Below are 26,921 nucleotides of genomic sequence, written 5' to 3'. Positions count from 1 at the left end.
AACCGTGCGATCCGTAAGGCTAGTTGTTCCTGTCACCTTATGATAATGGGCTTCGTCAACCACTTAAACTACGGACGGACTATAATCGTTTCCGCGTATTTTGTTATTTGTAAGCTGGCAGCTATTTATATACTAATTAAATGCTAATAGTATCCGGTCTGGAGTGAAAACGAGAGATTCTTTTGCCGCAATCACTGACAGAACGATAGAACCGACCCCCACAAAGCGCCTTACAAACAGTTTACCTTTTATTACCATATTTACGATGCGTTGCTTCACGGAAGGATAGGTGATTGTGTCATGCTCTTAGATTAACTTTTATGTCTACAAAGAAAGAGTAAGAATTGGGGTGTCTTTGGTTGACTAGGGTGTTGGACCACCTGAGGCGGACTCCTGTGATACGTGCAAGAGTTCGTCAGGCACGCTGGGCGTCGCTGCGGTGGAGGCGGCAGCCGCAGTCCCAGCGGACATCCCGGTGGCGTCACTGTCATTGCCAGTGCCACGCGCCTTCGCCGACTCTCGCCGTTCATCTGCCGCTTCGGCTATATCTGCCGCTTCCATGCAACCTGACAAGTATGTTGACTACTTATTTTTTTGACTGTTTCAATCAAATTTACGTCACGGGAAATAAATAAACCCGCACTTATCTTTCAGCATTCCAGACGTAGATGAAGACATCGTAAAATTAATAAGCTCAAATCCATCAGATTCATTCAATTTGGAAGTTGAGAAACCGGACCGTAATAAAACCAGCTCCGCTTCACCCCAGGACCTGCTGTCGCTGTCTAACCTCTCCTCATGCGACACCAGCTCGTGTCGGAACCTCTTCCGGCCAGACGATCGTACGTTTGATAACAGCAGCCTCACGATACCCAATCTAGTGATTTCCGATGACAGTGATAAACGAGATTCGATCATACAAGGAGACACATATGAATCGGAACAATTGACCATCATAGACATTGATAAGCCGTACACAGACGAGATACATTTCCAAGAGCTGAGCGCCCGAGTGAGTCCCGCCAGCGGCGAGTGCTCTCCCGATAGGCGCCTCTCTAGTGTGGACCTCGAAATAGAAGGGAGCAGCTCCGAAGGATCCAACATCAGTGATGACTTCAGCTTAATGTCCGAGATTATAGACATAAAGCCGGGCGATATAGACGAAGCCGGATGCATAGGACATATCGACTCGCCTGAAGCATCCGAAACCACATATGTCAACTCGGAGACGCTACACGGAGAATCCATCATGGACGACATCAGTTCGATGCTGGGACAAGAAGTGCTAATGGCTATGATGGGAAAGAACGGTGACAATGAAACGTATACAGACGATACAACCCTTTTCACTTCAGACACCGTCTCTGACATAGTTATGGACAGCAGAAACCCCAGCCTCGAGAAGAATGAAGGCAAAAACAAATACATATCTAAAGTAAAGAAGAAAGAAGGAGAAGTAGAGAAATTCGGCTTCGAAAATAGAGTATTCTACATTGAAAACGTTGCGAAAGTAGAGGATCAAATCAAGTACTGCAGCTTGGCGCAGTTTGAAGAGGGCAGCGATATAGCCAGGAAGTCATTTAAGAAACAACTCAGGAAGAGCTTAAAAAAGCGCGCGCCTGATGATTCGAGCCTCAAAGGCTTGTTTCCGAAAACGGCCGATGAGAATCACAGGGTCGACGACACTCCCAAACTTGAACCGAAAAAAGAGAAGGCCAGCTTGGATATACCATCCTTTCCCCAAGTCAGCGTAGTCGTGGAACCTCCATCTCCTTCTCACAGTGAAGACAAGAAAAGCATCAAGACATGCGTCAGTCGGATGGCATCGGTTTTAAGCGACATTTTCGACCAAGCCACCGACACTTTAAGCGTGAATTCGCCTGAGCCTAGCATAGGAGCGGCGCGGGAAAGAAGACAGTCCGACAACCCGAAATTACTCAGCTCGGATCCGGAGTATGGAAAGTTCTTAAGCTGTTCACCGGCAGCTACCAGACGGATATCCTGCGGGAGTCTCTACAAGCCAGGGGAACCGGACAAGTGAGTCCAACATTTCAATACATCTTTCAATAGAAGCGAGTACGCTAGACCGTCTTATCTGGTGACAGCGTGTCCAACTATTGAAGGTTGAGATAGCCTTTGATCGATAGCCAGATTTTCATTCACTTTATGATGTCGAAGTTCTCCGGTAAGCGCTTAACATCAGGTAGACCGTTTCGTCTATCCAATTACAGCAACTTTAGAAATTAAAGTCACGCGTAACTTATGTCTATATTTTTTTATTGCATCAACAGAGGAAATATCTCGCGGTTCACTTGATGTTAAGTGATTATCGCAGTGTTGAATGGTTCCGAGGCCCATAGACATCTACAACGCAAATGCGCCACCCACCTTGAGACATGTGTTCTAAAAACTCAATTTTTAATAGTACAACGGCTGCCCCGCCCTTCAAACCGAAACGCATTACGGTTTCACGGCAGAAATAGGCAGGGTGATGGTACCCACCCGCGCGGACCCACAAGACGTCCTACCACCTGTAAAACCTACTTAAAAAGTACCTACTATTTTGTCATGAAATCATGTGCTTGTGAAACATTTTTATATTTGAACAGCGAGCAATAAACATATCAATATAATCCTCAAAGAACATGAAATGGTAGACTCAACGAGATTGTGCAAGCTATAAGTCGCTTTCTTAATAAAAATGTCAAGATAAAGAGCATTCCGCCAACCGGAATGGTTCGATATTTCGATTCAAAGCGACTAGAGCGAGGATTTCAAAACAGATCGTAACTCTTTTTGAAGTACGACTCTATGTTTTAATACAGCCACAATAAAAGTGAAATATTTTCTTTAGGATTTATTTTTCTTTTCATATGTTATTACCAATTTTTTTTTAACCTTTTATTTTCATGTAACAGTGAAATTAAGTAGGATTTGACATGACATTGTTGAAAGTGACCGGACGATCTCAAATCTACTTAGCTTATTTAAATAATTAACGAAGCCTTTGAACAGGTGACAATCGGTACGATCTTTGACAAATGACAAACTGTCAATTGTTAAGTACGTATTTCATCAGACAGCGTAATAGCTGCCTGCGGGGTTTGGACACCGGTACAGTTGCATCGCGTGATACGAATGCAATGGCCACCTTGTCTCGCAGGCCAAGACGACTTAAATTGTTTTTTGACACGCTTGCCCTACCTTTGAAATGGGAAGCCATGATTGCTTCGTTGTAGAAATATTCAGGACTGTAATGCTGCCGATAATCCTCAATGCGGGGGGTTGTGACCTTTCTGGATAACCTTCTTTTAGACTATCTTGCGCCAGTTCAGTCTATCCTCGGCTGAACGGATGTCATCGCGCTCTGAGATTTTGAGGGTAGAGAGAATATATACGCTAAGCATACATACATAAATTTTATAAATGTCTTGTTCCTTCATCATATAATTCGTGAACGCGTCATTGGCGCAAATGTAGTCATAAAAAATATATACCGGGATTTGAGCTATGATATATTTGCGTTACTTTGCTCATGTTGGAAGTGAGGTTGAAGTCTCTGAGAAGATTCACAATTAACTTATTCTCAGCCTTCTCAATATAGTAATTGAATAATAGTTAGTGGCGGCATGGTATATGGTGTAGGGCAGCGGTCGGGGAACCGGGGTAAATTACCCCAAATGGGGTAAAATGAAATTTTGGGGGTAAAAATGAAACTTTTGTGAGTAAAAGTATATATTGAAGTGAAACTTCTGTAGAATCGTTCAAACTCGATGAAACGAAAAAATAAGTCCATAGAGACACAAACACATAAATGTATAGGATTCAGCCGGCGTGAGAATGAGATAGAACACATTATTTGGAAACACTAAGTTCACGTGATTGACCCAGGTATTTTATTGTAGGCATCCCGAAAAAAATCATTTAAATTAAAAAAGCTTTTTATGGGGGCATATATAAAATTTAAACTACTTTTTTCGTCTAATAATACAAGAAAAATATCATATGAATTATAAAATAGCAAGAAATTATCATTTACTTATATTTTCTGTGGGGGCGATTTTTTTTCTTCAATTGTATATTACATATATTACTATTATTACCGTTATGTATTACTAGGTATTACATTAATCAATGGGGTTGGCAACTGTCAAAGTGGCGCTTGTGTGCATTGTTCCCATAACATTCAATATTTGTATTGGAATTTTTGATTAAAAATTATTTTAAGCACAATGACGCGTTGTTTTGTGCCAATATGCTCAGAAATTGGAGTACATCAATTCCGAAGGTCAAGAAAATTGGAAGACTGTGGTTAAAGGCCATTTGACGCGAAAAAAGTACTCCCACAAAAAGTTCGAGGTTATGTCGTAAACACTTTGTAGAATCTGACTATGAAAACATTAGTAAATACACAGGTATGTTTCTTTCTGTCAAATATTTATAATGCATGACTAGGTGTAGCACACATCTTTGTTCTCTTATTAAAAAAATCCAATAATAATTAGTTAGGCACACTATTCGTTGCTAACATATTTTGCAAGTAGATTTATGTTCTAAGGAACCTTTTAACAAACACAAAATCAGACTGGAGGAAACGCATTCCTCATGAGCTGTTGTTCATTATCAGCTGTTACTATTGAAAGTTCTATCTAAATCGCTGCATCCATTGTAATAACAAATATTTTGAACCATGGTCAGGTGTCCTTGTGATAGTATATTTAAATGTTTTTCTTTGTGTTGTAGGTGTCAAACATTAACATAAATATCTGAAGAAAGGTGCTGTACCATCTATATTTTCATGGAATATGAAACCAGTTTCTGAAGAAACAAAAAATAGAGAACAAAGGTTACAAACTCGTACCCTTTGAAGAACACAGCAATGTGCATTTTGATTCAAATGTCTCTCAAGAAATTCTAATAGAAAATAATAACTCTAGTATAGATGAAACAATTACAAGGCATCATATTACTATTGGAACTCAAACATCCAATATATTAAGATTGTTCTCTACAGAGCTATTACTTGCAGACGATGAGACAGTGCAATACTACACCGGGTTGGAAACAGCATCTAAGTTTTCATTAGTTTTAATCACACTTATGCCAATGTCATTGATATAAGGTATTGCTGGAGTAGAGTGGTCGGCATATCAATAGAAGATCAATTTTGAATGTTACTAATTAAGCTTATTATATATTTCATATGTGTAATGTTATGTAATTTTAGAGAAGGAATTGTCAATAAAAATAATTTAAAATATTCCTGATTATTTATTTCGACAAGTGTGTATAGTTATAATACAGATATTTTTCATACAATGCTTCTTTGAAAATATTTTCATAAAAGATATCTCATTTATTTATCATATTATTTATAAAATTATTGTCTTTTTCAACATAAATCACTTTGATGTCCTTGTAGGTGTAAATAACCAAGTTGCAGTATGTTTTGCCTGAGCAGTATAACTGCCCTTGGATTTGATAATAATATGTGCAGGTTTTTTTTAGAGACAATATCCCGTTACATTGTTCTAAGTAAGGCACCGTTGTTATATTTATTTCATGTTTTCTGCTAGCGTATGGACATTTCACTTCAATTATAGTTTCTTCGCCCGACACACCATCAGGAGATGCAGCAAGATATGGGCGCTCTTGGCTAATGAAAATGCCACATGGCTCCACTAGCAAATCATATATATTAGCATATTTTGCTAGAGCTATTTTTTAATTTTGTTTCAAAATTAAAATTTTGGTCATATAGCTCTAATCTGAAAAAAATAAAATAATACATTAGTTGGTAGGTAATGTGTGTAATGTGAGCAATTCTTTTTGCACATGCTACAAGGAATAAAGTTCTTAAGGTACACAATTTAATATTATTATAATAATATCTACCGGAAACAGTTTGAGAGAAGTTTTCTAAGTTAAAATAAAACATCAACATTGTACCTTTCGACAAAATCCACTTTTTTTCCTCGTAAAGATGCACCACGTTTTCTCAACTCCTCCTTTAATTCTTTAACTATCCAGTTGGAATACATGTTGTAAAACTGTTTAGCACTACTTAGAAAGTAATAAGAACCGTATCAAAGTCACAAAATGCCGAAATATCACGAACGCAAAACACACAAAATGGCGGCTCTCTGTGACAAGGGAACAAGCTACGCTGGCGACATCTGAGAAAAGCTTTAACCGGCCAACCCCATTGAATAAATGATGTTTAAATTAAATTTTTAGCTATTGTTTTCTTTTCAAAATTATCATGGGGGCTATAATATGAAAGATGCTAAAAAGAAGCGATTTCGTTTTTTTTTTCGCCATGCGGTAATATCAACTTTTACAAAAATATTTTGAGGTAATAGTTAAAAAAATTCCCCGACCGCTGGTGTAGGGCGTGAGCGCAACGGGGTTAGAGGACACTTTCAATGAAACTGTTACATTTGCACCTATTCCATTTTGATCCCACGCTTACTTAAAGGATGCTAGGGTTGCAATCCCAAATTGCTTCATATTAAAGTATAATGGTATACGCATTGTATTCCACATATAAATGAAAGTTACATAAATACTATGTATTTTACATAAGTAATAATTGAACCTTTTTTTATTGCCCTTGTAGGCAGACGAGCATACGGCCCACCTGACGGTGAGTGGTTACCGTCGCCTATGGACTTTAGCAATGCCAGGGACAGAGCCAAGCCGCTGCCTACCGCTTTTTAATGATTAAACTGATCGTATCAATCATAGCAGGCTTTCGACATCCGTATCCTCAATATGGGGCGAGAGTGGTGCCACAGCGAACACGGGCAGCTCCTCAAAATCGGAAAGCTGCGAAAAGGCCAGGAAATTGCCCATCATCAATCCCCTGGTACAGCTACCGGCTTGGCCACACGTTACCCAGGGCTTCATCAGTCAATGTCTGCTCGCAAACGCGGATGCCCTTTGCGCGGCGGTGAGTCCCCTCATGGACCCCGACGAGACCTTGCTGGAAGGTTTCTACGAAAGAGCCGTCATGAATAATTACTTTGGAATCGGTATTGATGCAAAAATAACCCTGGACTTCCATAATAAGCGGGAAGAACATCCGGAGAAGTGCAGGTCAAGAGCCAGGAACTACATGTGGTACGGCGTTTTGGGATCGAAGGAATGGGTCAACAGAACGTACAGGTGAGTTTGATAAACAAAAACTGTCTATATATAAATTTTTTTGAGAATACGACATTATTAATCTCAAGACGGGTGGCGAAATTTATTTTGTGATGGAGATGGAATTTTACTGGTGGTAGGACCTCTTGTGAGTCCGCGCGGATAGGTACCACCGCCCTGCCTATTTCAGCCGTGAACCGGTAATGCGTTTCGGTTTAAAGGGTGGGGCGGCCGTTGTAACTATACTGAGACCTTAGAACTCATATCTCAAGGTGGGTGCTGGCTTTTACGTTGTAGTTGTTTATGGGCTCCGGCAACCAGGTAGGCTGTGAGCTCGTCCATCCATCTATGCAATAAACAAAAAGTGACAATTTCGGAGGCTTACGAAATGTTTTACCGACAGGCACTTAGGTCAAAGGGTCCAGTTGGAGTGCGACGGTCAGAGGATACCCCTCCCGGAGCTCCAGGGAATCGTCGTTCTGAACATACCTTCCTTCATGGGCGGGACGAACTTCTGGGGCGGCACCAGAGCGGATGACATATTCCTCGCGCCATCATTCGACGATAGAATACTTGAAGTGAGTCCAAGGTTCATTCTTTTTTTTCTTCTCGTTATAAATAACTAATTTGTGAATTAAATAAATACTCGTAATACAAAGACCAACCTATGACGATTGTCCCCGGTCACAGTCCTCGTCGAACCCGTCGAAGGGCTCGACGAGCGAATTAACCCATAGACACAGCCCACTGAGTTTCTCGCCGGATCTTCTCAGTGGGTCGCGTTTCCGATCCGGTGGTAGATTCTGCGAAGCACTGCTCTTGCTAGGGTCAATGTTAGCAGCACTCCCGGTTTGAGCCCCGTGAGCTCACCTACACACGTTAGGGTGAAGCTGAAATAGCCTCTCATAGCATAGGTAGGAAAAAAGTATGGAATACCTACCACCATTATGGAATTTCTTCAAATTGTCGGCTTAGTTTGGATAAAAAGGTTTTTTTTTTTAATTCACATAGTGCCTAAGAAGGCAAAAGCAAACTCCGTTTCTCTGACGTAATTAGATAAAATACTAAACTGACAGCAGCCAGTCACGATAAAAGTAATTTGAGTTAAAGACACAAGGATCCAACTATAGACCGTCCCATTAAATAAGTCCTAATCAATCTTAACCCTGTGGACTAGAACTGGGCTGAGACCTGTTGGCGACTTAGTAATTTGAAAAAAATAATTGGTATAGACAAAATCGATTTTCTTTTTTTTAAATTAATTAAATAAAAAAATTAATTAATTAAGTATAATTTGCTAATCTAACTGCACTAAGATTGCTCTCTGAATTTTTTCTTAACTTTTGACAAGCTTCTGTGTTATCATTAAAAAGAATCGTATTGTCATTTTTTTTGTGAAATGCCATTAGATCGAAACAAAAAATGTAAAACATAAAATGAATCTTGACTTTAGGAATCAGTCATTATGGTTGAGTTTCGATTTATGGCCGAACATTACTTTTGTTAAAATTGCAAATGGTTTTTAATGCTGTATACAGGTATATCAATTCACGTTTGACTTAATGTAAATTGGTTATTGAAGTTCGTAGATATCGTAACATGAGTGTGGCAACCTTGCGACATAAACTTATGTTCTAATTTAAATTTTGTATAAGGGTGGCATCGCCTATCCGTGCGGGCTCACAACACGCCCTAACCCCAGTAATTATGCAAACTGGTAAAATTTTCGTGTTTCGTTTAATACACGTTGTTATTCCTTAACTGAAGTTGTTCGTTAACACGTGTTTAATACTTAATTCATCATCATTCTCCTGTCCTTCTCCCAGTCATCGGGGGTCGGCGCAACATGTTCTCTCCTTCGATACTCCTCTATCACATATCGTCTTTCACGCAATCCGTCCATTTTTTCTTAGGTCTACCTCTTCCTCTAAAGCCTTCCACATTCATACTTAAAACTCTCTTAACAACCTCATTGTCATTTCGTCTCATCACATGTCCATACCATCTCTAGCGCGCATTTCTCAACTTCTCTGTGTTGAATACTTAATTGCTTAGCCTATTGGTTTGGTATTACGTGATTTGAACACAGGCATATTCGTATCATCATCGAGTACTCCCGGCATTATGCACTTTAGTCGTCTTGATTGGTATCATTATAATGTCTGCAATTCGTCACAAACACAAAAGGACACAAAGAAAGTTTTATTTAAGACGAACATGAAATGTAGAAAGAAGGAGAAAGTAAACAAGAAATAGATAGCCGGTTCGTCAATGCACCGATGTAGTAGCAAAATATCGCCGCCGCTATACAACAGTTATCGCCTGACTATGCTTGTGAATTAATTTTGTTTAGTATAAATAATGTTTTGTATGATTGTGTGATAAATGAATGTATTGATATAAAATAAAGTATGTATGTTGTATATTGTTGTGTAGTGTAATTATAATAATATATTATTACAAAATAAATACATGTGAGTCACCCACAGGCACAACTTTATTTCTATTAAACAAATAACTACACCACGGTGTCAATAAATAGAACAAAGGTACCTTATCCCTGTCTGAACAATGTCATACCAACAGCAATACCGCAAATTAAATTCGGTCCTGTAAACGGTTATTCGAAAATATTAAATATGTATAAGCTGGTAAAACAATGTAAAAGTTTTAATAAATAGAAAGGCAATTTTCTTTCTAAGTAGTGAAAGAGAAGAATTGCTTTTGTTTGTTGGTAGTAATGGACTTGGCAGTTTTTAAATTAGGTCGTACGAATCGCAACATTCAACTCGCCGTGGCGTTTGTTTTCTAATTTCAATCAATTTAATAAGAAACAGTATAAAAATGCGGCAGATATTATTATTTAGACGGAAAACAAAGATAGATTAACTATTTAGTTTCCAAATTATATAATAGCATTTTAAATATGCCTAGCTCTGTAATTGAAAAACAGTGAAAAAAAATTTTTTTTTTTGGCTTATATTGGTGGACGAACTCACAGCCCAACTGGTGTTAAGTGGTTACTAGAGCCCATGGACATCTACAACGTAAATGCGCCACCCACCTTGAGATATGAGTTTTAAGATCTCAGTATAGTTACAACGGCTGCTCCACCCTTCAAACCGAAACGCATTACTGCTTCACGGCAGAAATAGGCAGGGCGGTGGTACCTACCCGCGCGGACTGACAAGAGGTCCTACCACCAGTAATTACGCAAATTATAATTTTGCGGGTTTCAATTTTATTACACGATGTTATTCCTTCACCGTGGAAGCCAATCGTGAACATTTGCTGAGTACATAATTCATTAGAAAAATTGGTACCCGCCAGGGATTCGAACAAGGTTGCATCGCTCAATACGAATGCACCGGACGTCTTATCCCTTAGGCCACGACGACTTCCAATTTGCTGAATAGATATTAATTTAAGAAGTATGTACTACAATTTTACCGAATAACACGCTTATATCATATTTTAAATTGAAATTTTGTAGTCTAAACGATAATATACGATAATAATGGACGTATTGCATCTGCTACAAATTCGTAATTTTTAAGAAATTGTTTATGTTAAATGTAGGTAGGTACATTTGTTTTATAAAGAAGAGCTCACTACAAAAATGCCAATTGAACTTGATTGCAAGATTTATAGGCTCTTTGATTTTACGGGAATACACGACAAAGCCCTTTATAAAATTTATATGATTGTCCGTTTCAATAAAGAAGTCGACGGCTCTTCGCTTTTACGTTCTGACCCCGATACGACATTACGTTATTAAGGATCCATCTCGGATTTATCTCAGGCTCCATGTAATATTCATTCGCACGTGTAAATGAAAGTATCTCATTTCTAAATTCATAATTTTCGAGGCATTTGTAGAAATTAACGTAGGTATATTTTTATTTTATCAGTTTAGCGAACTTTAAGTAACATAATTATGCCTTAAGCTTTTAAAATTAATAGTTTAGGACCATTATTATGACATCCACTTCGCCGCAGAACCTATTTCGATTTTATAAAGATCTCTCCCTACGCAGAATTTTGATATTTAGCCCAAATAAGTTGTTTGATAATAACATTATTTTTCTAAGGATCGTTATTCCTTCAAATCGTTTTAACAAATTTTAGAGTTAGAAATTTTTTTTCTAGCCGTGCGCATGAGATATTATCACATGTCTCTATGTACGTAGAGAGATTTAATTCTATTCCTTTGAGACACTCGTACGATGTTCTCAATAAAAGGGATTCGTTTTTAATGGAACGGAATAGAATTGGACCTTTTGATTGAAATCCAGGACGTTCTTTGTAAAAGGTTTTCATCAAACATTCAAGTGAAAGTTGAACATTAGTAGCATTCCGAGTTCTCGTAAGTAAAATTTCACTGTTCGTTGTGTGAGATCTTACAGAGCTGAACTTTTTCAAAGCAATCAAGCCTTTACTAAAATATTTTATATTCCTATAATTTATTATTGGTATTTAAATAAAATCTCTATATACATATACATATACATATAAAAGACACCGTGTATAATATGATCTCCTTTCCTATGGACTTTAAAACGGCTGGACCGATTTTGGTGAAATTTTTATGAAACCTTCAGATTTACCTGGCGGTTTGATACCTGTGCACTTTTGATAGCGATCGATCAAACTCAAATCAAATATCGGCCAATAGTTTTGACTAGTAAATTAAATAATAATAGATTAAGTATCAAACATCACGATATCACAATCAAATCTCGCATTTGATCCGTAAAGCGTTTTGAAACGATCAAGTCTAAGTCGATAGCCTCAGAATCAGCTGCATTAATACTCCTCCTCAACGCTATTATAATATATGTGTATATTTTCTATAATAATGTATTGTATATAGTACACCGCAACATAACTGCTATATATTTTTATATTTTATAGAATTTCGGTAAATTAAACGACTGTCTGGAAGATATCGCTTTTAGCGAAAAGACCGCCTATTTTACAAATGTATCTGCTTTTTGACTGTTTTTTTAATGTAAATTGTGTTTTGGTGATTTGGTGTGCAAAAAAGTGTATTCTCTCTCTCTCTCTTAGGTGGTGGCAGTTTTCGGTTCAGCCCAAATGGCAGCTTCGCGTCTGATCAACCTTCAGAAACACCGCATCGCCCAGTGCCGGGCCGTTCAGATTAACATTCTCGGTGAAGAGTGCGTACCGGTCCAAGTGGACGGTGAAGCCTGGCTCCAGCCCCCGGGGTGCGTTAGAATCATACACAAGAACAGGGCGCAGATGCTGTGTCGATCCAGAGCCTTGGAGACCAGCCTACGGTAAGTTCGATATTCTGATATCCACTATATATATAGGGGTCGGCAACCTGCGGCTCTTTGGATATGAAACTACGGCTGCATTAGTTCCATACGCAAATATTTATGTATCTTATAAAAAAAAAAACATTTAAAAATTGTTCTGAATCGACTAACAAGGATTGGGCACCATTACTATCTCTCAGCCCATTGTTGTAAGTAAATGTTTAATTGTTTTTATTTTTTACTTAAATAATAAGTGTTAATGTAATAATACCATATATGTATATATATTATCTAATTTGTTGTAAAAAACACTACTTATATAAGAATAAATAGATATTTTTCGTATGAATAATTAGATTCGTTGTTTTTTTTTATAAAAAAAAACATTTATTCAAATACTATTTATTGTTGGCAAGAATTTTTTTTGTGACTCTTTAAAAACTTTGAAATTTTGTAAATTGTATTTTTTGGGTCTTGCGACTCAAAAGGTTGCCGACCTCTACACTATATCATAGAACCTTTAAATATATTTCTACTTTATTCTCATCGTCGGCTACAAAACGACGGCTCTAAATCATTGTGTTTTAGGTCGAGATTAAAAAGAACTTAATTTTTTTAATAAACAAGTGTAATAAAGTCGTAAATGAACTTTAAACACCACTACGGATCTTAGACAGTTATTTTTGTATAGGAAAATATATATTTTATGAAATTAACTGAAGCAAGAAACGTCTTGGTGAATAGAGATGTAAATCCTTCGGATTGTTTTGAAATGCCTTTGGGAGGATTAACGACGGAGGAAAGATCTTCCACCGAGCGGATGATATTTGCTCGGTAGACCGACGGTCCGAATGTTGTTGTTCGGAACTTGTATATATGCAAGCTTATCTTAAAAATGTCGTAAGCGAGATTCAGGCATCTGTCAATTATCTTGTGTTGTATGATGGCTACCCGCCACATGCCTTTCAGCTGACTTTATTAATGTTTTCAAAGTGTTTCAATAGCGTAAAGAGTACATGTAGTCGTTATATCGAAAACAGGACATGGGATGAGAAGCAACAGTTGAAAGCCCACGCTTTGGCCGGCTCTGGTACTAATGTCAACGCGAGCGCTTCCACCAGCGGCCGCGACGTCTTGCTGGCTGCCGAGAGCGCCCAACTCTTGGCGCTACTTGATGACATCAACACCCTCGTCAAACACGTAAGCCACGGCATAACAGAGAGAGAGAGAGAATACACTCTTGTTACTGGTGGTAGGACCTCTTGTGAATCCGCGCGAGTAGGTACCACCACCCTGCCTATTTCTGCCGTGAAACAGTAATGCGTTTCGGTTTGAAGGGTAGGGCAGCCTTTGTAACTATACTTGAGACCTAAGAACTTATAACTCAAGGTGTGTGGCGCATTTACGTCGTAGTTATCTCGTGTTGTTTGACGGCTACCTGCTACACTCGTGTCGCCGGGTTGTATTAATGTTGTTCTACCCTCCGATTCGCAGGTGAAGTTGTCCTGTATCAGCGAGAGCGCGGTGTCGGGGGGCGTGTGCAGCGCGGTGTCCATTGCGCGCCGAGTGTCCGCGCAGGCCGACGCGCTGCAGGACGCCGACGGAAAGCTCCTCCCGGCCCCTCAACTGAGGAGACATCTCGCTACTTTGGTGAGAATCATTATGCTCCCTCTAAATTATAATTTGCGTAATTGCTGGCGGTAGGACCGCTCGTGAGTCCGCGCGGGTTGGTATCAACCGCCCTGCTTATTTCTGCCGTGAAGCAGTAATGCGTTTCGGTTTGAAGGGCTAGTCAGCCGTTGTGACTATACTGAGACCTTAGAACTCTTATCTCAAGGTACGTGGTGGCATTTACGTAGTAGATGTCTATGGGCTCCGGTAACCACTTAATACCATGTGGACTGTGAGCTCGTCCACCCATCTAATCAATAAAATCAAAACAGCAGAGGTCTGTGGGCTGAAAAAAAATTAATATATGTACTAAATACGAAGTCCCCTACGTTCTAAAGGTGGAAAGCTGTCACGAGCTGCTGGAGAGCGGCGGAGTGTCGGGCGCCGGCGCCGCCGCCGCCGCCTCGCTGCGGGCACACCTCGCCAGGTGCGAGCTTAGAGACGGACACGCCTACCTGCACGCGGACGAGGTACCTAGTAAATAATGATTGATGAAATAATACACACAAATCGAATATTTAACGAAGAATCGAGATGGATTATATAATATGCTTATAGCATTTTTAGCATGCTATGTGAATTAATTGTGTTACCAGACTTCAACTTTTTTATTATAACGCTAATCAACGATGAAAATTAAATAATTACGATTATCGAAATGCACTAAGTATGCTTATAGCATTTTAGCATGCTATGTGAATTAATTGTTTTATTAAACTTCAACTTTTTTATTCTAACGCTAATTGACGATGAAATAATTACGATTGATCAAAATACACTAATTATGTTTATAGCATTTTGAGCATGCTATGTGAATAATTTTTTTCGTGCCTCAACTTATTTTATGATTATTGTGTTAATACTTTTTTTCGAACAAATTCACGGCTCAGCTGATGATAAGTAATTACCATAGCTTATAAACATTAATACACAACTGCTACCACTCGCCTCGAGATATACGCTCTAAGTCTCAATTGTGTTCAACGACTGTTTTAATTTTACTTTATTATTACTGCTTCGTGGTGGAAAGGCAAGGTGTTGGTAGCTACCCGTGCGAACCCTCAAGACGCCTTACCGTACCAATTTATATACGTTGTATATATATAATAGTACTGACAATTAATTGTTTGTTGTGTTTTTAATAATACTTTTTGTACATCATTGACTCCAGACTCTGCCCACCAAATTTCCCAAGTCTTACCGTAGACTCTCATTAGACGGCATCAGATTGTATTTTTGAATTGCGTAGACATTATCATCAGCACACAACCGCCCGGTCACACACGCATACACACACACACACACATACAAACTAGTGACGAGTCGTATTATTCCATTAGTATAAACCCTGACCTACCTCTACTCCGACCTTAGATCCCAAAGAAAGGCCGCTGGCTCCGAGGTCGGAGAAGCGTCTCAGAAGGTCCGACCACAGTCGCTGCAGTGCGCTCGTGGGGCGTCAAGGAAGTTCAGAACTGGCTAGAGTCACTCCAGCTCGGGGAATATGCTGACGCGTTTACGAAGCACGACGTGACGGGGCGAGAGCTCTTGTCCTTGGCCAGGAGGGACCTCCGGGACCTTGGAGTGACTAAGGTAGGTCACGTGAAGAGAATCCTTCAGGCAGTCAAGGAGCTGCAGTGACAACGGCGCGGCCGCTCCGAGGGAGACGGCCACAGTTAATCTATGTATCTTTTGTGATCTCTGATGCCTAACTTCCTATTTGTGATTTGATATTTATTAAAAAAAAGATTTTCTATTAAATTACTATTAATTAGCTTTCACTACGCTTAATAACATTATGATTTGTACATATGTAAACTGTACCCATGTAAACACCACTTTTATAATATAAAGTGATTTCCGAAAATGATATTCCGTAATGAACGAATTTACAATAATCACTGTCATGAAAAGTTTGTAATAAAACTATTCAAAAATTACTAACAAATATTACATAAATAATATAGATTTATTTTATATTTAATGATTGTATTACTTTGTCTAATTTCAACGAATTCTTCTACCTCTTCTAAACTGGGTTCCTGAATTTAGTATTATCTATGCTTTTAGAGATTACTAATAATAAAATTCAACGATATTTGAAATACATTTCTTTTATCATTTATGATTAATTACAACCTATATATAAAAATATACATGGATACATACTATATAATAATAAAAAAATTGCGTTAAAATTATATATATTAAGATATGCATGAATATATATTTCGAAGGATTCATCTTTTATTATATTGTATAGTCAAAAAACTATAGAAAAAAATCAGTGAATTGTGGCGAGTATTATGCTAAAGGCCGCATCGGCCAGACTCTGTGGTACCTACCCTTAGTGGCTTCCACTTATCTACTACCACTAACAAGAAATGAGCTGAAACTCACACATAATGACGTATGACGCTGCTAAGATACGGTTGCATTAAATTATATGTTATTAATTTAAAAAAAAGACAAAATAAATAAATTTTGTATAGGTATTTTAGCTCAATTAAATCCCACTTGATTTCTAAAACTCGTGTTTTTAATCAAGAGCCTCCGCGGTAACATATATTGTAAACAGCAACAAATAAATAGGGAACAGCTTAAACACAAATAAATAGGGAACAGCTTAAACGAATTTATTAGTAACTATACCAGTCAATATTCTCATATTTTATTAAATTCTGTATCTATCATTAACTATTAATAAATCAGACTTATGATGCTATATTAATATGTGCCGCTTTTGAATCCTATAATATAATAATAAAATCATACAATTTTAGTATATATTTTCTTTTAAATTTTTGTAAATAAAAAAATAACTTGTACCAATCGAAAATCCCCCAAAATTACCAAATAATTCCCAAAACTAATTTTTAAAGTAAAACTCTATTTATGACGATTTGTAAAATAAGAAATTAAATTGGTATTAAAACGGACGAACTAGTTGTCAAATTGTGGTCATAATAAGCTGAATATGATTTTTAATATAATACTATATGTATAATCATAACGAATTTACAATCCTATCTAGTTTTATTAAGATAATATTTATCTATACACTATAATTTACATACAGGATTTTTTTTTGTAATATTAGAAGTCTTGTTTTCAAAGTTTCTTCTGTCAATATAACCATTACCAAAAGATCAATATGTATATAGAACAGAAACAATTTGCCTTTGGGTAATTAGTCAAATAGCCATATAAAAATATTGATAACAATGGGATGGAATAAAATGGAAGAACACAATTAAAAAAAGTAAATATTCATTTTACATTACGAAATAAAAATTGACAAAAATTCAAATAACTCAAACACCGAGACAAAAACTCTACTAAGTAAGTTCAAATATAAAACTAAAATTATCTTTTACATTATATAATTAGTGGTAAAAATTTGAAACACAATAAGAATAAACTCATGATATGGTAGGCATTAACGGTAAATGAATTTCCGTCAAGTAAAATTGACATGAACGCGAACACTCTATAGAATATTCAACTAATGACCACTAACTACATACTGCCACTATTAATTGACTTAAACATTTTAAATATACAGATATAATTGGACCGTTTATTTTGAAATTGGTGTAAGTCCATTTTTGAGAAAAATGAGCTATCACGTAATTCATGCTTAATTTCATGTAAATTTTTTATATATAACTAGTCCGTGTTTAATTTCTCAAAAAAATCCCATGTTTTGTACAACTTAAAATCGGTCGGTAAATGAAATTGCATAATCATCGATTATGAAAGTGGTGTAAGTCCAATTGACAGAGGTAGGCGGCATAGCCAGACCTCATATGATTTGCCTGTATTTTTAAATCAACAAAATATATAGTAACCTTTAATTTTCTCGAAACAAAAGAAAGTGGACTTACACCACTTTCAAAATAAACGGTCCAATTAACGATTATGACATTTCGCTCCTTTGGCTGTTGCTATTAAAAATATAGACTACATACGTAAACAAACAATTCCATACACTTCATTACCGACTTTTTTTATCTCAAATAAAAATAATAGAAGCAGTATTGGTAGTAAATAAACAAGCCTATATAGTTAGAACCAGTCTGTCTGTAATCAGACGATAGGCCAAATGTAGCTTTGGTATTATTTCTTAATTAATGAAGTGCTCTTTCTAAGCGTTTATTATTCTATTTCTATTTTTTTCAGGCGCTTATTATACCTATGTATTCTTATTATACCTAAATATTTTAACGTTATCAAAAGGTATAAACGAAACATATTCTTTTAATTCTATAGTAGATGTATAAATTTCCTATATTATATAAGCACGCTATTTAATAATATTAAATATAATTCATGGAATATTTTAACTATCATGCTATTTTCTAATAATACTTATTAAAAACTGTGGTCGTGCTCCATCGTACCCGTTCACTTTAGTAATAATGATTGTTCGTTCAATATTCTAAATGATATTAAATAAGCGGTTTCACGTAATGCGTGTATGTGTGTGTGTTTGTATTAATGATAGTCTATTTACAAAATGTGATCTCTTGTTGTTTATGTTACCTTTAGTATTTCTAGATTAAACTACGGCTGCGTTCGATGGAAATTATATAACTTTGACCACGTACTTAAAAAATTAATAATAGTTATAAAATGAAACAGCAGAACGTTAGAGAACGTTAATAACCTAATCGGAACAGATAAATAAATTTAACATTATTAACATCAATAATTTTAACCTCGTCCAACGCAGTCGGATTCTCCTTGATCTGCCTTATAAATGTTTTTTATAAATTTATCTCTACGGATTTACGACTCTTAAATAAATTATATTTGTGTAAAAGATTAATGCGTGTCTATTTATATGTATATTTACATTAGTATAGAAAGGGAACGTGATCGTATGTCAAGGAACTATCAATGTTTCCGCCGTTTGGATGCGGTAGTTTTATGCCTTAGATAAAGAACATTCGAAAATACTAATAATTATGATAATAATATGACTTTATAGTTTAAAAATATTGTCTTGTACTAATCTTATAAAGGTAGATACCCTTCTATTTATAAATTAGTAATGCGGTCACCGATTTCCTACAAACAAATGATCGTCATCATAAAACAGAAAGACAATGCACTAAAGGTGCATTATATTGTTCTAATACATTCGTTGCATTAAAACTGCAGTATGACTTTATAAGATAAAAAAATTACTTGAGAAATTTATTTCTGGAACACTTTTCCGAATTTTGCTTTTTCCTCGTTTTTTCGTAAATGATAAATGTAAGAATAGAATGCGAACCAAAATTTAAAGTATGAATAATCTTTTCAAAGATGAGCAAAAGTTTTAAGTGTGGTAGTAGGGTTAATAAAAAAAAAAAAAAAATATGTAAATTATTGTTCATGACGTCAACGAATGTTTAAAGCAATAACGATGCTCTCACACGTACCCAGGCGTCCATCTTTAAAATCTTTATTAGTAAATAACCCGACAACTTTTTCCCGCTTTCACAGAACGTTTTCTTTCAATTAGTTTCAATGGTTTATTCTGTGGCATATAAACTAATGGACTACAACAAATATAAACATCGCTATTATGGTGACTGTTCTATTAAAAAAAATCCCTTTAAAGATATCTAATTAAAGATTATTAAAAATTATTTCGTAATAATAATTAATAAATAATGAAATATAAATAATTTATTCATTCTAAAGATTTTAAATATAGTGTTTGAAATTAAGAAAATGTGATTCTGTTTCATACGGTTTTTCTCTTATAATCATATCAGTATGTAAGTTTTCTTATATTTAAGCGCATACGTATTACTAATTTGTTTAATATGTCCTTTTCACGATCTATCTATTGGGTAAGCGTATGGCTACGATGTTTCTTTATTATAAGTCGTGATTATAACTTTGAAAATCTATTTGAAATAATATACTTTTGAATTTGGAGTGAATACATGTATCTGTATTTTTTGTCTTCTTTTATGCTACATCTTAAATTTTTTTATTAGGAATTTACAAATTGTGTGTTTAATGTTGCATAAAGTCAAGATTCTAGTCATTGTGTTTAGTTATTTTCAAATCATTTTGAAATATGTAGTAAATCGAATTCTAAGTGTATCGAAAAGCAATAAATTATTCAATACTAATCTTATTGTTGTCGTGATTTTTAAAGTAAAATGTAATTGGATTCGATATTAGTATATTATTTTTTCGTAGTTCAATAGAGTTCATTAGAGCGTTAGTCGTATCGTTTGACTTTGGCTACGATCAAGTTGTTGATGTTTGACATTTTGAAAAGTATGAATTGTCAATTAATAAGTTTTGTGTACCTACGTACAGTCCAATTTAGCGAATGATACCGCGTTTTCATTGTGACTGATGTAAAAGTCAAATGATACGGTAATAGATTGGAAATAGTGTTCTTGTGTTGTTCAACGCTATGCCGCTTGTAAGCTAAGTTCAAAAATTACTTAAATATTATATTATTTGTAAAAAATTATTTAAATTTGCATTATAAGCTATAACCTACAATTCAATTGTATACGATAACAGCTTCAATTAATTAAGTGCATTGAGACCAAATTTATGATATTATTGTAGTTCCCGTTTTCGATTTTAAATATTTCTGAACATATTTTTTTTATAACGCTTCTCAGAATATCATCCTATTGTCTAATGAAGATGTTCTAATGTCAGCTTTTTTTTGTTTTTTTTTTTAAATTAGACGTAATCATATTAGGCAAAAGACTTGAAAACTACGATTACCTACTTAATGGCACTTGTATGGAATGTAAATTTTCCTGTTTTGCACAATTAACTAATTAATGGGAAGTATAATTTTAATAAATTAAAGGAATAATTACATTTACAAAATTGTTGGGTTTATCTATTAGATTCGATGCACAAATAAGCTAATCCTTCACCAATTTGGCAAAAACGGTATGTAGGTATTTATAATTTAAAGTGCTAATTTAGTTGCGTTTTGAGATGATAAAAAAACGGTGTGACCGTCTTTCGTTAACTATTTTAACATTTAGGTTTTAAGTTGATATAATTTTTGCTCAAAAATAATATTTTAAGTTTAACTATATTTAGTTTGAAGTTAATAATTATGTTCAAACTTCTATATTTTGTAAATATACGAGGAAAATTGAGTGGGACCTACTTTGTATTAGATCTTATCTCACTTTCTGATGTTGTGATCGAAATAAATGACTAGATTCGTTTGAAATGTTACAAAATGTTTCTCGAAATTTTCTTCTGTCTTATTCAATTTCCGTAACAGAGTATGATATTATGAATACAAAATACTTTTGCCCTGGTGTTTGCCGAATTTAAATGTTTCTTACAATTAATTGAGGTTAGTTACAAATTGAAAACGTAAAGCGTTAGGTCATTAACCTTTGTCATTTAAATCAAGGCTTAAAATAATATCAAGGGGTGAAAGGCGATATTTGGTATAAGAGACATTTCGCTTATTAAGCGTCATTTACCTTTGTAATTAAACGTGCTTTTTATTTGGTATTTCATCAACAGTTCCATATTTTTAATTAACCTTCAATTATTGTGCGCGCGGAACTATAGTCGGATTTTTTATTAGACGAAGTAAACTGACGTTTACTGTGTTGTCAGTTTTTGATGAAATAAAAATAGTGTTGTGACAAAGTGAACGATTGAAAAAACTCCTGAATTAATGAAATTGCCTCGATTGTCTAGTGAATAGTTAGTGTGCCGAACTGCCGATATCGGGCACGGGGTTCGAATTTTAGCCGTGCTTTGTACATACCAACGAGTTTTCGACGAAACATTATGTTCCTATGGTATCTACCTGTACTGAATACCGAGTGTTTTAAACATTAAGAAAAACATTGCGAGGAAGCTTGTAAGACTGTCCTATTTCCAATGCATCATATAGTTGAAACTATAGATGTATAAAATATAACAATTATAGGTACATAGGTAATGAAAATAAAAAAAACTGATTGTAGTTACATACTACTAGTAACATATTATTATATTGGATCACTTTAATACAATTTTATTGTAAAATATAAATAATATTCTTTTATAGTTTGAAATTAATGAGTAACTCTTCACACTCATTGTTCATTTATGTGATTGAACGAGAACTGAACGCATCACTATTACTTTAAATATAGCAACATTATTTCACAAAGTGACATTAGCTACTGTCAGCTGGCTTCGTCTAATTAAAAATCCGACTATAGTTGGCCGCGCCTTAGGTATGTCAGCGGTGGGACGGAGAGGCGGGAGCGCCTGCTGTCATTACTGATATGAGATTAGATACTATGATGGACGAAATCATTTTAAACTTACAAGTTGATTCTGAATCAAGTTCAGAGAGTTCAGAATCAAGTGATTCAGAGGATACGTCAGAGTAATTTCATATAAGAACTAGCTAACCCGGCAAACGTTGTGTTGCCTTAAATAAGATTTCTAGGGAAATTCTACTGAGAAAAAAAAACCTCACTTAACCACATAATACCTCATTATAAACAAAAAAAAAATCCAAAAAATAAAAATAAAAAATAAATGTTTGGGGTAGACCACCCTTTTCACTTAGGGGTATGAAAAATAGATAGTAGCCGATTCTCAGACCAGACTAGAACATACTATTGATACACAAATAAAACCAATAAAACATGGCTGAAAAATGTATAGTATTGTATAGCTCTCAAATATATTAAGTGTATAATCTATGATGTATAGTGAGTAAGTAAGACAGGAGACCGGCTTCGTTCTCATCCCTACTACGTGATGTTTGCTGGATGAGTGGTGACACCTGGCGGGGATAGCTGATCGATTGATAGTTGATCAGTAGTCGATCAGCGAGGGCGGGAGACCAAATTCAATTTAAAAAAAATCATAATTAAAGGAACTTGAAATTATAAACTCTGAATAAGAATTTATCGTACTACAATTATAACATTTGATTGCCATCTTGCAACCTTATAGCGGATCTGTGCATAGAATAAAAAAAAAATTAATCGGGATGGAAAAATAGGGGTTGATCATATAAGAGTGAAAATTGAGAGTAATGTGATTTTTTTTATTTTAAGTCATGACAAAACAAAATAAAAAAATTGCCAAAAAAATTAAAGTTTATAATTAACAAATAAAAAATAGGGGTTGATCATAGAGGGATGAAAAATTTAGAGTAACATCAGATTTTTTATTTTAATTCATGACAAAATAAAAATAAAAATGAAAATCTTGCCAAAAAAATTAAAGTTTATTAATAAATAAATAACAAATAAAAATAGGGGTTGATCGTAGAGGGGTGAAAATTTCAGAGTAATATGAATTTTTTTATTCTACGTCATGACAAAATGAAAACAAAATTCTCGCAAAAAAATTTAAAGTTTTTAATTAGCAAATAAAAAATAAGGGTTGATCGTAGAAGAGTGAAAATTTAGGGTTGTATGTATTTTTGTATCCTGTATCATAAAAAAATAAAAACAAAAATTTTCGTCTAAAAAATAACAAATAAAATTTAGGGGTGGACCACCCTTAACATTTAGGGGGATGAAAAATAGATGTTGTTCGATTCTCAACCCTGACCGATATGCACGCTAAGATTCACGAAAATCGGTCGAGCCGCTTCGGAGGAGTATGGCAACGAAAACTGTGACACGAGAATTTTATATATAAGAATAAATTAATTAAATAATTTCATATATCATTAAAATATGTCAGAATAATTTCATATACTTAATTTGTTTTTTATTTTACTATTAATTACAATATTGTACCTGTCTAGGTACAATATAAACTTCTAAAAGTTCAACTGTTTTTTATTTATTTATTATTTCATTTATTCATTTATTTTATTTATTCGTCACTGTCTAATCTCATGTGCGTTACGAGCAGTAGGCGACCCGCCCCCTCACCCCTGTCGCCACCTATGGCGCGGCCAACTAGTTCCGCGGTTCCGCGCGTACCTACTATAAGATAACTCTGTTGAAATAGCTGAAGAAGTTTTTTGTTATGATTTTTTTTTAATTTTAAACTTTAAATGGCTCTTTTGTAATTTCGCTAAAATTTCGCTTGAACCAAATAGCCTTTCACCCCTCGATATATAATATGTATGACGTACACTCAAAAAAGAGAGTTGAAAAAACAGTACCATGTATGTACTAGGTATATAGTTACATTTTACAGTTACACATGCAACTTTTTTTTTGCACACAGCTACGGATTTAAAGAATAGTAAATCTAAAAAAAATATGCTTCAACATTATTCGGTATTCATTGGCGATGTAGTTTAAAAACAAAAAAAGATGTGTGGTGTCGTGGGACACCGGATAGGAACGAAGTTCCTTATTATAAAAATATTAATTTTAAATTCTATTCGAGGTATAAAAAAAATAATTATTCGGGAATACATTTTTATTATGATTTTTCTATTGATAAAAAAAAAAACTACTTTACAAAGCTATCAACTTTATTTTATTCACAATGATTTATAAAAAATATATAATAATAATATACAAAGAAACAGCTATTTGTATGAATAATAATAATAACCGTCATCACATAGACTATACATTAGACACAGTATAGCCATCATACTAAGACTATACATAAATAATAAAAATCTTACGTTACGGACGTTTTTTCCCGGTTAGGGTACCCCTCCGCATCATCCCTTAAGGAACTTCGTTCCAAAAAAAAACACGCCCAAATAGAAAAGTTATAAAATCATCGTGTATTGTCATCGTAAAACTGAAGCTGACTGAGGCTCGTGTGGTGGATGGCGACATTAACGTTTTTAATGTCTATGGGCTCCGGTAACCACTTCACAGCGGGTGTGTCGTGAACTCACATTATATCTCATAACGTGACAGAAGAAAATTTCGGTAGCATTAGGTTTAGGGGGCAATTCTATTCTTTAACTTAAACAATTATAATAATATAATTATAATATAACAACACTGAATAGTTATTAATTATAATTCTATGAACTTAATGTTTTTCAAAAAATTTAATGTTTGATGCGATTTCTGTGTTCGTTACAAAAATACATTCAGTAAGTTCTTAATATTTTTATACTAGTTGTACTAAAAAAAGAAACAAAGTTCATACCTAGAACGAGTCTGAAATAATACTTAGACTAACAGTCGTATTTCAATCCCAAGAACATTCAATTCAGTATATAAAAGATAAATTTTCCAATGGTTAACCTTTGGAATAATTTCTTAATAAAATAATATCGTTTTACTATAAAATTTACCTACGCATTTTTGACGTTCTAAATTGAAATAGCAGCCTCCTAAACCAATATGGCCGTCGAAGGCGAAGAATAACTAAATGTATTAAAATTAAATATAATTTGATATTTTCTCTCGATATTTATATTTGGAAATTCAATAAATTATACTGTTACTCAAATTTTTGTTTCATTTCTTTAACCCACACGTGCTCTTACTTACTGTACGTCAAGCACAAAAATCTATCGAATTCACATTAGGTACTAATGTACTCGATAGCCAGCCTTCGAGATTTACGTTCCTTATGTCAAAATGACTTTCATGCTTTCGATTACCTAAGTAAATTCATTCGTGCTGAATTCATTCTTTTTACGGAGGGTAGGGTACTGTGTAAATCCTATACATTTTTTATCTTTTTTTTCCTACCTATGTTATGCCTTGAGAGGCTATTTCAGCTTCTCCTTAAGCTCACGGGGCGCAAACCGGAGTGTTGCAAGCACTGGCCCTAGCAAGAGCAGTCCTTCTCAGAATCGACCACCGGATCGGAAACGCGACCCACTGAGAAGATCCGGCGATTTTTTCTCGATAGCGATACGAATACTTTATCGATAGTCATTCGTGCTCGCCCCTCTGGGCAAACAGACACAAAACTAACTTAACAAAGATATTTTTGTATAGCCTCCATAGCAGTCTTCTGTTGTTCAAGATAATACGACCACTAAAGTATTTCTTTGAAGACGCTCTGGTATTACCAAATCTTACCATCTGCTGCAGATTCTACTAAAAGTGTTATACTAATTGCTACACTAGTTATTATAGGAAACAAGACGCGAGGTTTGAATTCACAATAACCAATAGAAATAGGCTTAGGTTTGTTTACCGGAATAACGAAGGGAGCTGTTTTAAGTACGACTTACAAAATACGACTGTAATACATTATTCAAGAAGTCCGAAATCCAATAAAAGCCATTAACAATGTGACGGAAAGAGAAATAGATACCCTACATACCAAAAGTAATCTAATTTAGCACTTTATTGACGATATAGCAAAGGTAATGCGGGTTACTGATATAGTAGTTAGTAGTGTATTAGTAATATAACTCTGGATTTCAAACCGGCACGGTTGCTTCTTGGCAAAAATAGAAGGTTCTACTTTCACAAAAGTGGTTTTCTTATTATCTCGCCACCTCTGGTTATCACAACAAGATAAAACACATCCCGAAACATATCAGTTTTTAAGTAACCTTCATACACACAAAGCTTTGGGTGTTCAAAATATACTTACAAACGCGAAAAAATATATTTCAACACTCAAATATATATCATAATATTATTTCACATTCGCTCAGTTCCACCTAAAAATCACATATCCATCTGCACGAGAGCCTTTTCTGAGAGTTGAGAATAACAGCTTTATTTGCTTTGCGTGCTTTGCTTTACGAAAATCTGAGGTATCTGCGCAAAATGGGCGCGCTGAGTTCTTATGTGGGTCTTCATTGTTCGTAGATGTTGCGAACGGACCGCAGGCCGAAGGATATTTTTTTTTATGATTGCAAGATTACTGGTGGCCCGGAGGCTTTTCCAGCTTCACCAGAACAGGTGG

At 35.2% G+C, this 26,921-nt stretch overlaps 1 protein-coding gene and 2 long non-coding RNA genes across 5 annotated transcripts in view; 2 read left to right on the top strand and 1 right to left on the bottom strand.

Annotated features, from left to right (window-relative positions):
* LOC114250295 (diacylglycerol kinase eta) overlaps positions 1-25,499 on the top strand; it is a 184,719-nt gene extending 159,220 nt beyond the window's left edge. For 2 of the 3 annotated variants that reach the window (XM_089733102.1, XM_089733104.1), the window contains 9 exons: positions 368-573; positions 655-2,037; positions 6,748-7,167; positions 7,550-7,724; positions 12,217-12,446; positions 13,469-13,628; positions 13,923-14,078; positions 14,438-14,569; positions 15,474-25,499. In XM_089733102.1, the coding sequence (XP_089589228.1) occupies positions 368-573; positions 655-2,037; positions 6,748-7,167; positions 7,550-7,724; positions 12,217-12,446; positions 13,469-13,628; positions 13,923-14,078; positions 14,438-14,569; positions 15,474-15,740 (3,129 nt within the window). In that variant the 3' untranslated portion in view covers positions 15,741-25,499. The remainder of the gene's footprint in view (positions 1-367; positions 574-654; positions 2,038-6,747; positions 7,168-7,549; positions 7,725-12,216; positions 12,447-13,468; positions 13,629-13,922; positions 14,079-14,437; positions 14,570-15,473) is intronic. The other variant, XM_089733103.1, reaches the window with a different exon arrangement.
* Positions 4,011-4,841, top strand: LOC149501546 (uncharacterized). The gene is made up of 2 exons (XR_016324218.1): positions 4,011-4,415; positions 4,744-4,841. It is a non-coding gene; the product is annotated as an uncharacterized LOC149501546 (long non-coding RNA).
* On the bottom strand, positions 5,252-6,433 carry LOC149501545 (uncharacterized). Its single transcript, XR_016324220.1, has 2 exons — positions 5,950-6,433; positions 5,252-5,768 (listed from the first exon to the last, which is right to left on the bottom strand). It is a non-coding gene; the product is annotated as an uncharacterized LOC149501545 (long non-coding RNA).
* Positions 25,500-26,921: the final 1,422 nt, after the last annotated feature.

This window comes from Bombyx mandarina, chromosome 15 (assembly GCF_030267445.1).
Source record: "Bombyx mandarina strain Sakado chromosome 15, ASM3026744v2".
Lineage (NCBI taxonomy): Eukaryota > Metazoa > Arthropoda > Insecta > Lepidoptera > Bombycidae > Bombyx > Bombyx mandarina.
The sequence above is the reverse complement of the archived record's forward strand: the minus strand, read 5'-3'. Positions and strand labels throughout refer to the sequence as shown.